The 15,495-nt window shown below is 45.6% G+C and overlaps 1 protein-coding gene across 1 annotated transcript in view; it reads left to right on the top strand.

Moving 5' to 3' along the window:
* LOC146190255 (cell adhesion molecule Dscam1-like) overlaps positions 1-15,495 on the top strand; it is a 367,337-nt gene that overhangs the window by 224,967 nt on the left and 126,875 nt on the right. Inside the window, exon 8 of the mRNA XM_084599756.1 lies at positions 10,823-10,984. Within this exon, the coding sequence (XP_084455882.1) occupies positions 10,823-10,984 (162 nt within the window). The remainder of the gene's footprint in view (positions 1-10,822; positions 10,985-15,495) is intronic.

Below are 15,495 nucleotides of genomic sequence, written 5' to 3'. Positions count from 1 at the left end.
ACTTTCACAAGCCTTTCCCAATCTTCAACTTTTCCGAAATGAGCAACGCAAAGACCAACAAACATTAAACCTGTTTGTTTGATGCTGCCAAAGCTTCCCAGTCGGAAAAAAACTACAGAACATTTTCTGTTGTTACGACAGAGTTTCTGTGCGGTTTTTGACGGGAAACTTGTAGTGATAACAGAACGTTCTGTAGTCAACATCAGAAATTTCCGTAGTTATAACAGAAAAGTGCTACAGAACTACAGTCAACAGGAATATACTACAGAAAAACTACAGATATACAGAATATTTTGTCGTATTTTTGACACGGTTCTGTAGTATTTTTTCGACCAGGAGATTCTAGAAAAAACACCTTTTGCATTCGCGAGCACGCATGGTTATTGTCGTGCCGAAAAGCCTTCGTATCCCAGTTCCTGAAAGGATGCACGACGACGCTACGTATGTGCACTTGGGAGTGGCTAGAACACTCCACCGCACACAGCAACAATTTTACTGGCCTAAGATGCGTACAATTATTCAGCGTTATGAGCCAGCTGTGTGCAATGAAAACGTTTTAGGTTGCCGACTACACCGGGAAAATTGCGTCCAGTCACATCCCCAACAGCTGCGTTTGAGCAAGTTGACCTTGGACCTTTCCCACGCTCCTCTAATAGAAACCGGTGAATTCTTGTGTGCGTAGATTATTTAACACGCTATTGTGAGACAGCCGCGATACCATCCGCTACTGCGCCTGAAGTATCTCATTTTCTACTTCGATTCGCCATTCTTCGGCACGGCCCTCCTAAAGTTCTCATTAGTGACTGTGGATTCCAATTCATAGCGGACGTTGTCGAAGAATTTCTCCGCCTCAGGGCTTGCAGTTTTCGCCACTCGACATCATATAATCGCCAAATGAACGGCGTGGTAGAACGCACTAATCGGACGCTCACTACCACGTTGACTACGTACATCGCTTCGCTGTGGCCTCGACACCATACTGCCATTTTTCATTCATGAAGAACCTTCTCTTGCTGCCACACTCTGCAGAGCTGAAGAAACTGGCCAGCTTGCCCGCGTTCGAATTTTATACTCGCAAGAACGTTCTAAGAACCGCTACGACTCTCGACACAAAGTTTATTGTTGGTGTCGGGCTGGGTGGTTTGACGGCCGGTCTCGGGGGAGAGCGCACGCTCTTTCTTCTCAATCGCCGCGGGGGCAATGGGAACGTTTCTCCTTGAGTTACGCTCTCCGCCGCCGCAAGGGGCGTGACCAGCTCACTGTTCGCGACCAGCTCACAGAAATTACGTGGGAAGGGATAAGAAGTACGGAGGATGTCAAAGTATGAAAAGGATTAAGACAAGGCTGTCCTCTATCACCGGTGCTGTTCATGCTTCATATGATAAACCTGGAACGGAGGATACAAGACAGTAACCTAGGTTTTAACCTGTCATATAGATTAGGTGGAAAGGCGGTAGAACAGCGCCTCCCCGGTTTAATGTATGCAGACAATATTGTGCTGCTAGCTGAGAGTCTGGAAGAATTGCAAACTCTAGTTAAGCATTGCGGACGAAGGGGACGCTCTAGGCTTCAGTTTCAGCGCAGTTAAGTCGGGTCTGATGATTTTCAACGGCTCAACTGATCAGGGTCTTAAAATACAAGGCCATGAAATGCCTAGAGTAGCTGAATATAAATATCTGGGGGTATGGGTAAACGAAGAATTGGCATACATTGGAAAGCATGAGCAATCACTTAAGGCCAAAGGGCGAAGGAATGCCGGGATAATGAAGCATATAAGGCATTGTGGGGATACAATAGGTATGAGGTTTTGAGGGGTATTTGAAAAGGAATTATGGTGCCCAGACTTACTTTCGGAAATGCGGTTTTGCGCCTAAATCAAAGGTACAGTCGACATTAGAAATAAATCAGAGATCCGTTGGACGATTAGCACTAGGTGCCCACGGCAAAACTACAAATGAGGCGGTACAGGGAGATATGGGCTGGGCATCTTTCGAAGTACGAGAAGCTCAGAGTAAAATATTATATGAGGAACGCCTGAGGAAATTGGACAGTAACAGATGGGCAGCTAAAGTATTTAAATACCTGTACTTAAAAAGCGTGGACTCACAATGGAGGAAAAGAACTAGGAAACTAACTAGTAAGTATGCTAGTCATAAGGATGGAGAAATAAAGAGCATTAAGCAACAGGTGAAAAACACAGAAGGTAAAAATTGGATAAATTCGATGCAAAACAAACAGAGTGTGGAATTATACCGTAAGTGGAAAATGCAGATCAGGAAGGAAGATTTCTTTGATAACTCAAGAGGCAGGGCCCTACTTTTTGACGCTAGATCAGGGTGCCTTAGAACACGCAGCTACAAAAAGAAATTTAACAATGGAGATGACGCATGTGCTGTATGTGGAAACTCCAGTGAAACAATTGACCATATTATACTCGAATGTAATGGTATCCATTCGGAAGTTGATGCAGGCGCAGTCACTATTCCTGAAGCTCTGGGGTTTAGAGATAACAGTGGCCGGTTAAATAAACCTGCAGTGGAAACTAGCAAAAAACGACTGGAAGATTGGTGGCTTAAAAGCAGAGAAGTGACATAATGTTAGTAATGTAGGAACAAAATTTAATAAATAGAATGATGGCTTAGTTAACCATTCTAAATCAATAATTAAGATATATGGAGACAAATGAGCATGATAGCTACTGCTACCACCCCGTTTCAAAGGGGACGCTCCTATATTCCATCCATCCATCGCTCCGCGTCTGCTTCAGCGGCGGCGGGTGGCTTTTGCCTGGTTTCGCGCTGTCGCTCGCGGATTTCGTTGCGAGTGCAGCCCCGAAATGAAAGAACACAGAAGGTAGATGCTGCAGCGGCATGTAGTCAATGTACTACACACGATGGATAAGAGGGCGCAGACGGAACGTGGACACAAAGACGAATACAGCAAGTCTAGCTTTTCTTGTTGTATTCTTCTCTGTGTCCACGTTCCATCTGCGCCCTCTTATCCATCATGAACAGCTTTCAACTAGCCCAACACTCCATTCTGCTGTACTACACACGTGAAAGGAGTCTTTATATACAAAACACTGTCGCTCAGCAAACGTTCGACAAGCATATGACATATATTGCGGCATGGTAGCTACTTTTGTCCATTTTAATCTGAATTTTCCCAAGCCTGTACAAGAATAGAAATAGAAAAAAAAACTGAATGAGCAGTGATCACATCGAAGCTTATCAAGGCTAACATGACAGCAACTCTTCTGCAGCAGCACAGCCGTCTTTCAGCGCTAGAGGCGAAACCATCCATGCAGCACCGAAGATGAAAATTATTTCATAAAAATGTATTGTAAATTGCAAAATGCTTGCATAATATAAAGTATTAGTATAACAGTCAAAGTAAATGTTCTAGGGTTGAGCTTTAAATGTTATTATAATTCATATATTAGCAAATGTATTGTATTATACACATTATTTTAATTTTGCGAATACACGTTGTTTTAATAAAAATTTTACATGATATTAGGCTTATTACGAAAACAATCAGAAATGGTTTGATATTCATGGAACCACTTGTGCTGGAAGTGGTAAAAAGAGGCCAGTAAATGACGCAGGTGATACCCGATGCAGTGGCTTATAAATGAACTAGTTCACCTGCTATATCGAAAGTATGCAAGACACTTCTAAAACGTTAAAGAAGGACACTCTCACTAAAGACACATTTCAAGCCCCATAGCGACCCCATTGAGCCTCTCTTCAGGAAAGTAAGGCTAATGTGCGGAAATTAACGACATGCTAGATGCGATGACCGTTACAGCTAGCGGCACTTGACTACATTGTCAAGACGAACGTTTCATCTGAGTTCAAAATCAAGGTACCTTGCATCGATGCCAAAAAAGTAATTTCTGCTGTGCCGCAATCAGTAACCGAGGAACTGAAGGAAGTGATGACATCTCCTACCATCCCATTACCCACCGTCACATATTCCGGTTTACCTTACATCGGTGGATATATTGTTAGGTTAATCAACTTTGGGTGTGACGCTTACGCGATTCTTCTTGAAACTAGCGAAAAAAGTATCCCCATGTGCACTATTCTACGAGCTAGCACAATATTTTAGTGGACTGCATTATACGAAACCAGAGCTTGTTGCCTTATTGGACGATTTTTTTTTTTTAATCTGCCGTGCACCTACTACACACAAATGTTCTCGAAGTACTTAAGATCCTGATTCAATACGCACTTGAGAATTCACCACTGAGCTGCCCGGAGGAATTGACAACCGCCATGTTATAAGGTCCGCTTCTTTGATATTTGAAAATTTTCTCAGAATCCTTCCTGTCAATTAATTATGCCAAGAAAGTGACAGACAGGAACGAGAAGCCAGCTCCTTATGTGCACAAGCCGTGCAGGAAGATTTTGAGACTGTGAATTTTCTAGCCGCAGGTGGCATTTTGATGAATTGGTGAATATGCAGTACAATGTGCACGTAACTTTGAAGGACCGTTTTTTTCTTTCGTTTTTTTTTTTTTAGTGTTTGCCGTTCTTTTCAATTATGCATAACTGTTTATGTCCATTCCCTTGATTAAAATTTGTTGTTTATCTATGCATTGAACAGACTACGTCTGCCATACATGTGCGTCAGTCGCGACATACATATACATCTTCGGTCTTTCAACCGACTGATATGTTTTGAATGAAGTTAGAACAGCCCACTCCACTGGACAACTGAAATTTTAACTATATGCGTAAATTTTTGTTCCTTACTCTGCATCTGAGACGCACCATGAATTTTCGACGGTCCTCTTTTGCTCTGAACGAAAACGGCAGTGGTTGACAAAATGTCCACTCGTCAGTTTGTCATGCACTCGCTTCAGGTCGCCCTACACCTACTTAGAGCTTTCAAAGGCACACTGCATAACCTGGTACATTTATTTTGGTACAAAAATTAGGGGCAAAATGTGTTGAGGTAGGTGTACCTGAAGCTTCATTCGGCCGCGTGCCGCAGCACTGACGAAGGCGCGCGCGCGCATATTATTGACTGTATTTTATTCATCATACAAGATAAATCTTAGACGCTGAATACGGCGTCATTGTATAAACCATAAGGGTTGAAATGTCAGGACCTGCGGGTTGCAGCTGATGCGGGCGGAGCGAAGAGCGAGCGCAGGTTTCCCTCGCGCGTGAACGGCAGAGGCGCAGAAGTGAGGCGATGGCGACAGAGGCGGGAGGTGGAGAGGCCTTAAGAGAAGAGAAGCGCACTCTCTCTCTCGAGACCGGCCGTGGTGGTTTTGAACACCTCCACGTAAGCGTGGCCTTTTTCAAAAACTGCTGTTACACTGCACTGGACCGTTTGTTGTGTTAGACTGTATAAGCGCCCTGAATTACGCTACAGCACGCCTAAATGTAAGCTTGGTTTGTTTGGTTTGTGGGGTTTAACGTCCCAAAGCGACTCAGGCTATGAGAGACGCCGTAGTGGAGGAGTGGGGAAATTTCGACCACCTGCGGTTCTTTAACGTGCGCTGACATCGCACAGCACACGGGCGTCTTGCTTTTCACCTCCACAGGAAAGCGGCCGCCGAGTCCTGGATTCGATCCCGCGTCCTTGGGCACAGTAGTCGAGCGCTGTAACCACTGCGCCACCCCAGCGGGGCGCCTAACTGCAAGTGGTCGACGGTCACGCGAGGTTCAGGTGGTGCATGGAACCCGTCTCAAGCGATTTCATCCCAGAGGTCCTATTTAACTCGCCCGACGGGCTTCGAGGACGGAAATGTCACGCGTGTTCGCAAGACGTCGACGGAAGAAAAAGATGAACGGTTGGACGGATCGGTAGAGGAAAAAGAACAAGGGCAGAAGGACGTTTGTAGGCTTCGTCGCGGTCCTGCTTTAGTCAATGCCTCTACCCTCCCCCCCCCCCCCCCCCCCCGCTCCCACCTGGGCGTACTAGGCACGTAACAGTACTATTCAATCATTTTCCGCTAAACTCAAATACTTTTCGCTTTTAGTAAACACTTTCAGTTCTTGTGACAACATTTCGCTCTACTCGCACTCAGATGCCCAACGTTTATCAGCACAAAAGCAAGGGACTGTTCCAGATAACCTGGTTGATGACTGTTTACCTAGCAGTCTGCCTCAACTGCCAAAATTTATTGGATGCTAAAAGACCACGGAGATTCGAAATAATGTATGCAAGCTTTAAGAAATCAGTACTTGTTTATTGTGGGTACATTTTGCATTACATTGTGATCAAGTACCATATTACCACAATCACAAAACTTCCAAAAAGGGATACACCTTCAAGAATTCAAAACCAGAACTATAGCCAATTTCCTCTTCTCTAGCATTCTTGTTGCCTTTGGCAATATTCTTGAAATTATTTTGATGAGATATGCTTATTTACGTCCTAACAATGACATCCAGTCAAGACATTAACAAGCATCAGGCTGTTGCGTTTCACGCGGCTAGTATGATCTAAGCACTGCGATCAGATATAAATTGGTAACCTCTCCACAGCAACACATCATATCTACGTATGAACTGAAATCGTATTTAACAGTTCCTTATAGATTTGTTTATCGAATTATCAGAAATAGACGAGAATGGCTCCACTGCATGAAGGCGAAAAATTCGCCGGAGGGGCAGTATGGGTGTGAAGCAGTCCACAAAATGTGCCATTATTCGGCCTGCATGTGTGCTCAGCGCGCGACAGTTACGTCTTTTCGGGCCCCACCATGTACACTGTAATCATAGCCTGGTTTACCAAAGAGAGGAGGACCGTTTTAATTGCAGAGCGAAGCGTTGTTTCGGAATCGAAGCTCCCTGGTTTCTGTTTCTGTTCTCTAATACAGCGACGGCTGTATATGGCGACTCGGGCAATCACTGTAGTTGTCGATGTCGTCCGCCTTCTCCCTCCCTCTATTTCTACCGCAACAAGAACAGGATGTGCAGAGGGAGCGTGGAATTCGGGAAACTCGGTGTACCACAGACATTTTCAAAAACCCATCTTTTTTGGAAGTGCTTTACGGCTGCAGCAGCCTACTGGGAGGCACAACAACGGCTAAGGAATTTCATTTAGTGCGAGAGCATACCGACTACGGTGGCACCCAACCACGAACCTTGTGTGAAGCCTCAGCCGAGCTCAGGGGAGAAAACAATTAGAGCGGATTCGAACCCAGGCATTTCTCGTGGGGTGCGAGTAAAGAACGTTGTAGGAATCGTCGCATCCGATAATAATATTAATAATTGGTTCACAGGAAGGAAAAGGCACTGTATCTGACCGTAAGGGAAGAGAGGAAGGTGGGAGTGAAAGTAGAAAAAGAGAAAGGGGAGCCGGTAGTAGAGGGCCAGGGAGTAATTTCGACCACCTGGAGATCTTTAACGTGCGTTGACATCGCACAGCACACGGACGCCACTTCGTTTCGCCTCCATCGAAACGTAGCCGCCGCGGTCGGAATCCGATCACCCCGCGTTTTACTGCTACTCTCTCGAGCTGTGCTTTGAATGGTCATCATATTCATCAACTTCCATCCGTGCAGTGGATCCAAACACGTCTCTATCGCATTGCCATCTTATGGTGCATTAAAGGTGAGAGGCGGTCTGACTAATATACTCTGCCAACCGAAAAAATTGAATTGGCCCACTCCTGGAATATGTGAAGCTCATCGCCAAAATTAGGTCGGAAAGTACCTAAATGTAGATGGACAGTAAAGATTCAAATGCTTTCGCATGACCAATAGTATGTTGTTGTTTGTTTGTTTGTTTGTTTGTTTGTTTGTTTGTTTGTTTGTTTGTTTGTTTGTTTGTTTGTTTGTTTGTTTGTTTGTTTGTTTGTTTGTTTGTTTTTTGCGGAATCATACGGTCCCTCTTTTTTTTTTTGTCGTTCACTCCACCCTGATTAATTACCAGCCAGTGCAGCTGGGCTGTCGTCCACAGGGCGCAAATGTGCATGGGCTGGCATTCAAAAGAGTCCAAGCTTCCATTTAGCTTCCGTTACCAAAACAACAAGTGATGATGAAATAAATGTGCCCTTTAAAAGTTTTTTTGCTCCGTCCTCGACTATATTACGAAAAAAGGCGAATGTGCTAAAAGTGCACTTTAAACAGCCGTATTAGAGCCACTTGGAAATTTACAGAATACAGCGAAGATACTTTTTTAAAACGTCAGATGGGCGGCAAAATTAATCGACCATGCATCACAGGACGCACGTAAGCTTTAAGGGCCAGGGAAAACCGGCGAAGGACAGAGGTCGAACGTTCTGCGGACATTAGTTGCACATACACTGTGCGAAACTACCCCTCTAAATGCCGAGCTACAGGTGTTGCGGAGAGAATAGTGTCGATCATGCCTCCGCGTTCAAACTTTTCTGTCGTCCTAAGTGAGAGCAATATAATTGTGCTCTGCGTTTATGTGCTAGGGCGAGAGTAAATGTTACTTGCATGCGCATGTACGTCAATTATATTTCACTGGATAACGCATCGGAAGACTTTGGTCACCGAAGCGCGGTCTATATTCTTCTGTCCTCGACTGTAAAATTGGCAGCAGAAGTTTACGCGATGGGCCTTCTAAAAAAAAAAACAATAATAATAAATTTATCTTAGCTCTACCTTGCGCGCCAATGTTATTACTAGCGGGTGGAACATAGAGGCCCCATTATACCTTGAGACACCTCAGGTGAAACGATAATGTGACAGCACCGATAGGAAACTATTTTAGAGCGTTCGTTTAACTTCGTTCATTTGCGAGTTTCGCGTTACACAAATCACTAATACTTCATGCATTCCACAGATGGCACCGCGTACTCGTGTATTGAGGGGCTTTAGTGCACCGCATGTTGTTTCATCTTGCGCTCGCTGCACATCAAACATCGTCGTCTTTATCTCGATCTGTGCAGCAAACATCGTCGCCTTCATATTCGCGTCCAGGCACGAGAGACCTGCACTGTCGCCGCAGCCGACCACGCCTTACGTAAAACTGCAGCATACGTACTCTCCGCGCTGTGCAGTAAATGTCTTCATCACGTTCCAACTGTAAAACACTCTCGCGCTATGCATTGAACATCGTCGCCTTCATTAAGTTCTATCTGTGCCGCTGCTTCATTTAACGTAAGTAAATACGCCATACACATAAGCCTCTCCCTAAAGACAGAGACCGCAGCCGTGCCAGACAAGCCTCCGAGACCATCGAACAAAGAGAAGCCATGCAATCCCGTTGCCGAAACACTTACCTAGCGCGGAAGCGAACCAAAATCGAAGTGGTTGCGCACGATGGCTAACGCTCTTGAAACTTAGTTCAAGGATGATCCAAAATCTGCATTTGTTTAGCACACTCACAATCCTTAACTTCTTGCTGCCGATAGTATGCGTACTGCTTGCCGTCCACATCACAGCAGAGTTACGCGCACGATTGGTCGGCACTGCACAGCTTGGACCCGAAAAACACTGACTCTTCAGAGCAGCTTCGAAGCCCACACCCCGTGACTTGTTACAGAACCTGGCTGCTGCAAAGGGTCCACGAAAAGCCATTAACAACAGTCGTACATTATGTAAGAACATAGCGACGAGTGTCCTTCAAGGAAGGCACTCCAACTAGCGTCTACTGTTTCTCATGACGCAGCTGTAAGTCCCCTAGCTTTAAATCGCAGGTGAATGCATGCCAGTGCTTTCGCGAAGTGGGGTCACCTCTCTTCCGGTGTGGTCGACTGTGGTGGCTACCGCCGCTTTTCTTCCCAGATGTGGTCTGGTGTCTACATCGAGTATGTCGCTATTGTTTCTGATGACGTTGTTTTGTATGTGGCGACTTCTCGCTTGTCGTCTTTCGCTGTTGTGTAAGGGGTCCACGTTTTGGGGGATTAGAAGGACCTGGTATTCAGCTCTGCTTTCGGGAGTCAGTGTTTCTCTTGGGGGGTTAGTTTTCTCATCAATGGGTCGTCCCATGATGTTCATTAGGTGTCTACCAGTCCGACTTTGTTCTAGTCTGCGTTCATGGCAGACCAAGGTTGCCTCTTTGTGTTCTTCGTAGGTGGCCGAGATGCCCATTCCCATAAAAGCCTCAGCATGACTTGGTAATCCGAGTGCTAGTTTATAAGCTTTCCGAAACTGCGCATTAATTTTCTGTGATTCCTTTCTGGTGACGTTGTGGTACGAGAAGCTATAGGTCCAGCGGGGGACTATCATCGCCGTTACTATTCTGATCGCGTCCTTCTCCTTTAACCCTCCGTTCCTGTTTGCTATTCTTCTGATCATGCCGCAGACCTGACTGGTTAAAGAGATATAAAGCTCGCGCACTCAGCCAAGCGGAGTGGGAGGCAGAGCTGGCCCACACGGGTCTCTCTGAGCAGCGCAGCCTGCTCACCAAGGCCCGGGAGATAGCCTAAACCAATGGTATTCTGGACTGAGGAAACCACACACAATTCCGTTAACCAATTAAAGTTTACTCTCTCTCTCTCTCGCGTGAAGTGGGGTTAATCACAACGTCATGAATACCGGTAGACTCCGTTGGTTGAAGGGGTTCGACAATGCCAGTTTTTGGGCGAGTTGGTGTGCTTCCTTTGAGGAACATTTGCCGCTGCCTTCTTGTGCAGTATACGCTACAAAGCTTACATGCGCAGCTAATTCCAGCGTCGCGGCGTAATATGAACACGCGCGCCCGCACGCACGCACGTACACACACACACACACACACACACACACACACACACACACACACACACGCACGCACGCACCAAAGAGGCTGAATTTACTCTACCGCAAGAGTGCAGTGCATTTCTCTCTACTTTTTTTTTTACTTTTTTTTACGCTCCGACTGTTATTCACACGTGCATGGCACCGCAGGGGACTCCAAGCTTCCGCAGAGCAAGCGTCAGAACGTGTTCCGGAACGGCACTCTCTCCGTGCACCGGGTGGAGCGGAGCGGAGACGAAGGCAGCTACAGGTGCGTTGCCACGGGACCCTCGGGGAAGCCGGCCTCCGGGGAGCTCTACGTCAGCGTCATGGGTGAGTGGCCGTGCAGCGCTCTACTCTACCTTTTGTGGCAACCATGCGGTTCCTTTTCGTCTCTGGCCTTGGGATTAGACCACGCTCCAGAGCAAAAGTTTTATTCTTTCTTTTTTTCTGCTCAGGCTGAGCGAGTTCTTCTTTCGGTGTGAATGAATACTTTAGCGCACGCCCAGCTAGTTGTCTGCAACTGTGCGGAAACGTCACCTCCTGCAAATAGTAATTTATATTATGGATCTTTTCTCATTTTATTACAGTGCAGCGAGGAATATTTATTACCATGGAATGAAACTGTTTCGTCGGAAGCTCTTTTCGAATCAGAATCCAGTTAATTGTTTTCTCAAATACAACACAGCATAGATAAACTGCACAAGGAGGTCCCGTCGGCAGGAAGTGTACTAGGCTCTCCTGAACCAACGCCACTATTTATGGGTCTCCTCAAACCGAATGAAATCCGTATCTGTAATCCTCGCCATTACAACAAACGTTGGGACTAGAATGAAAGCGTTTTTTGTCATAGCAGAGCTTTGGTGCTGAAAACCTATCGCAATAGTGCTCCTAACATGACATTACCGGCTCTTATAAGCAGCATTATGTAAAGCTTATATGCTCGTATGCGGCAATCAAAACGCATATAATTTTTAGCGCCATTTGGCAGCTGCTTAAGCGCATTTTAGACCATGTAATCGGTTAAATAAAGCGTGCTCTTACGTAGAAATTATGCAGGAGTTATACCTTTTCTGTGTTTTAAAAAGCAGGCGTCATAGATGTAAAGAGTGCTGTGCTAGTAGCGATGGTGGGAAGCATTTGTTTAAATGGAAGTGTTTATTCTCGAAATGATTAAAGTATGAAAAAGACTAGGCTCATAGTTTGAAATGTTTGAAAGGATGTGATGAATGTGGATTGACAGGCGACACTAAAATAAATGAGCTAATGGAGTTTGCTTGCTAAGTGAACTTTATTTTGTCATACGCTGTTTCTTTCTTTCTGGTAGCCTCATAACTGGAGCATGGTAGTGGCTGGTCCTTATCGATGTTGTTTGGCTCGTTCAAAATCTCTTGGAAGATGGGGGCTAATGGCATCCGGAACATTTATTATACAATTCCATAAAAAAATGCTCTACATAGATCCCTATATGCCACCTGGCATCCGTATATAGGGCAGGAACCGAGGTTTGCTCCCTAATGCAGAGGGCGACGTACCAAGTATGAAGCTATTTCAAGCGAACTTGCTGTTAGGCAAGTTAGTTCCGGTGCATTCCTAAATATTCAAGGGCGCGGAGAATAGGACAACGAAAAAGACACCGGGACGACGTGCCACTCCAGTTGGAAGTGGCACGTCGTCTCGTCGTCGTCTCCGAGTTTGTCCTGTTCTTTGCGCTTGTACTAACTCTGTACTAACTGTACTAACTCTGCACTGTAATGTACTGTGCTAACTCAGTACTTTCCAGTGGCGAAGTATAGTTTTCATTTTAAAAATTTCCTAAATAATTCCAGAATACTATGACATTCCAGAGCATGATCAGCGAAAGTTCGCAATGAAGTTTGCAATGTCGATCGACGCGCCGTAACACATATCGTAGCGAGTACAGCAAATACTTTTAAGGCGCTTTCGTAGGGCGTTTTCACAGCACCTGTATGGGCTTACAGGGATCAGATTTCACGCTCTGAGGAAGCTTTGCAAGGCGTGTTTCACATAAGTGGGCTACAATGAGAGCGTCTAGGCAAAGGACGTTATCTGTCACATGCGTATCTATAACAGTGATGAATCTGTTCGGTCGTTTATCGCGAACCAAACGGATAGCAGCAGCATTTTTTAGACGCGCTGCGGAACAAATACAGCGCCACCTAACCAGTGCAGGTTCCCTGTAATATGTGCTGCACAGTGAGCTGGTGCGTGTAGGCCTTGTTGCTTTAGCCACAGAAAGTTGTCGCTGAGTGCAAGTAAATTTATTCCGCAAGTTTTGTTTTAACAGATACAAAGTTAGTAAAGAGGTCACCAATGAAAATGCGTTAGTTCTAGATAGACTGTTGGCTCTACGCCAGACGGTGCCACGTAATTCGCGTAATTATCCTCTTATTACTGACACTGAAATGCTAGCTTTTGAAACCCTGAAAAGCGCTGGCTACTTTGATACATCATTTCATTCGTTGTACATGACTCTTACATAGCCTGCAGTTACTCATACGAACACGCTGAAAACGCAGAAGCCGCTGATGTTTAGGCTTTGGCTTCACTTAGGCACAGCCTTAGAACAGGGTGTTTGAGCTAAGTTTTAGTTGTCTTTAACATTAGCGCAAACAGCGCGAAAGATGCGTCACCGGGAGCAAAGTGCAAATGCATTCTGTGCGACCTTTTTACAGTGACACTGGAAAGTTTCAGCAGTTTTCATAGAGACAAAAGGTTCTATTCAGCAATTCAGATCCCAATCGGGGCTTCGTGAATGCATGGCGCCCTTCCAAGCTGGTGACCTCTTTTCTTCCCTCGCTTCTTGGTCTCGTCTTCATTCAGGTGTATTTCCAGTTGGAAGAGAAATGCGCTGAGTAAACAGGCAGCGCGACGGCTGGCATCGCACTCTTGATTAGAAGGGCGCGGAGTTAATTACTGTGATGGCGCTTCGAAAGGCATCTCTTTGCCCGAGAACATTTCTACGCGCCGGCTTTTCTACACCTAAGTCGTACGGTGCCCTCTCTGCTCCGCGCCTGACAACGCGGCCGTGTTGCGCGCCATCTGGGGAGAGCTGGTTCGGACGGGCAATTTCAAAGTCGGGAGCACCGTCTGACGAATGGGCTGGTCTGCGGGCATTTCAAATATTTACGGCGCGCGCCCAACGCCCGAAATGCTCGAGGGCGATGCGCGCTGCAGCTGTCCCAACCACCGCGAGAAGGCCAGCAGAAAAGTAATAGAAAGAGTAAGTGGGACAAAGAAACACTCGTGCCGAATGGGCGAGATAGAGCGATGCCTCGGAAAGGCAAAAACAAAAAGATGAAGAATTTAAGGGGAGCGACCACAGTTTCGCCTCTGTCTTTCTGTTCCGTCCATATTTCACGATTATATAGTTTTTCGCGGACATTCAACAGCGTATTCGTAAGCAGCGCAGCGAAACAAAAAGGAACACCGAGCGTAATGCATAAAACCGCGTAAAGTGTTTGTAAAGGGATGATCAAAAAACAACTGTCCGCTTTCGGAGATAGCCGGGCGTAATTTATGCATTTTCTGCCTTCGCTGCGCAGAACCGGAAGGGAAAAATGCGAGGGATGCGTCCGGCTCTGGGCCCGCCGCCGAACTGTCGCCCTGGCAAACACGCCAAGATGCAGCATGACGATGGCACGAAACTTTGAAAGATGGCAGCGGTGCGTCGGAGAGTTCCACCGCTGCGCAGGACAGCATTTTGGTTGAATTATTCCCTTCTCGCGCCTTTTGTTTATTTTGCCTTGATTTCTGCTGCGCCAGCGAGCTTGGAATGAGAGAACAGAAAGAAGCCGAAAGAAACCACTGCAACGGTACAACAATAGGGAGATTTAGCACATCGTATACAGTTGCATGCGCAGCTTGGTGACAGTGTGGTCTTGTGGCATCCACAAATTGCGCGCAGTACCGTCCCTTTTTAGCGCCTTGTGCTGTAGCATTAAGAGTACGCCGCAGAGATTATTTCGTACAGCAGCCGATGTAGCCGATGTAGCGATTTCTACTTCTTTATGAGTCGTTGCATTATGCCGTTATTGTCGAAAACAAAACTTGAGCGGGTAGTGCATATAACCTATCTGGAAGCATGAAACATTAGTGTAGGCATAGTATAGCCATTGATGGTGTAATTCTTTTTTTTTTTTTTACTTTTGTGTGCATGTGCAAAAAAAAAAAAACACCTGCCCACATTATTGCAAATGCAGAATAATGCGCACATGATATACCTTCGTTTCCCATTCACTAAGAATTCCATGTCCCTACACCAAGATGAAATCCTAAAATAAACTCTCATCTCTTCGGAAAAGAAAACCTAGGAGAAATTCAAAAATGATTAAACAGCATCAAATTTAAAAATTAGAGTAAAAAAATGTTACCTAAACTCCAAGGGATAGTGAGGCTGTGCTAACGCCTTGAGGAGTTTCTCTGTTGCAATGCATGCATCTGTAGACTAATTACGCGCTTAACATATCTACATGATTAAGTAGGTTTCTCCATTTAAGGACCCTGACCCATACGTCAGCGTTACGAAAAAGAGGCATATTCTGGCTACGGTGGTAGTTGAACGGCAGTCTTCAAACCAGCGCGGCAATCCAAACACTAATATGACAATCCAGCATTTAAACGCTAATTTTCCACTAGAAATTTTGCCTGATGATTCCGTTGTTTAAGTTCTGCTGCTTCTATGTTTTTTACGGTGATATGATTCGTTCTACATACACAATTTTGAGTACGGCCGCTTGTTTGTTCATTGCTGTTAAAAGAAGTGCCCTTGTGCCAGAAAGACAAGAGACACTTCAGGGGACGTTTGACCCCACAGAACTGCC

The sequence above is a fragment of the Amblyomma maculatum genome, chromosome 4, assembly GCF_055883805.1.
Source record: "Amblyomma maculatum isolate TAMU_Amacu chromosome 4, ASM5588380v1, whole genome shotgun sequence".
In the NCBI taxonomy this organism is placed as follows: domain Eukaryota; kingdom Metazoa; phylum Arthropoda; class Arachnida; order Ixodida; family Ixodidae; genus Amblyomma; species Amblyomma maculatum.
The sequence above is the reverse complement of the archived record's forward strand: the minus strand, read 5'-3'. Positions and strand labels throughout refer to the sequence as shown.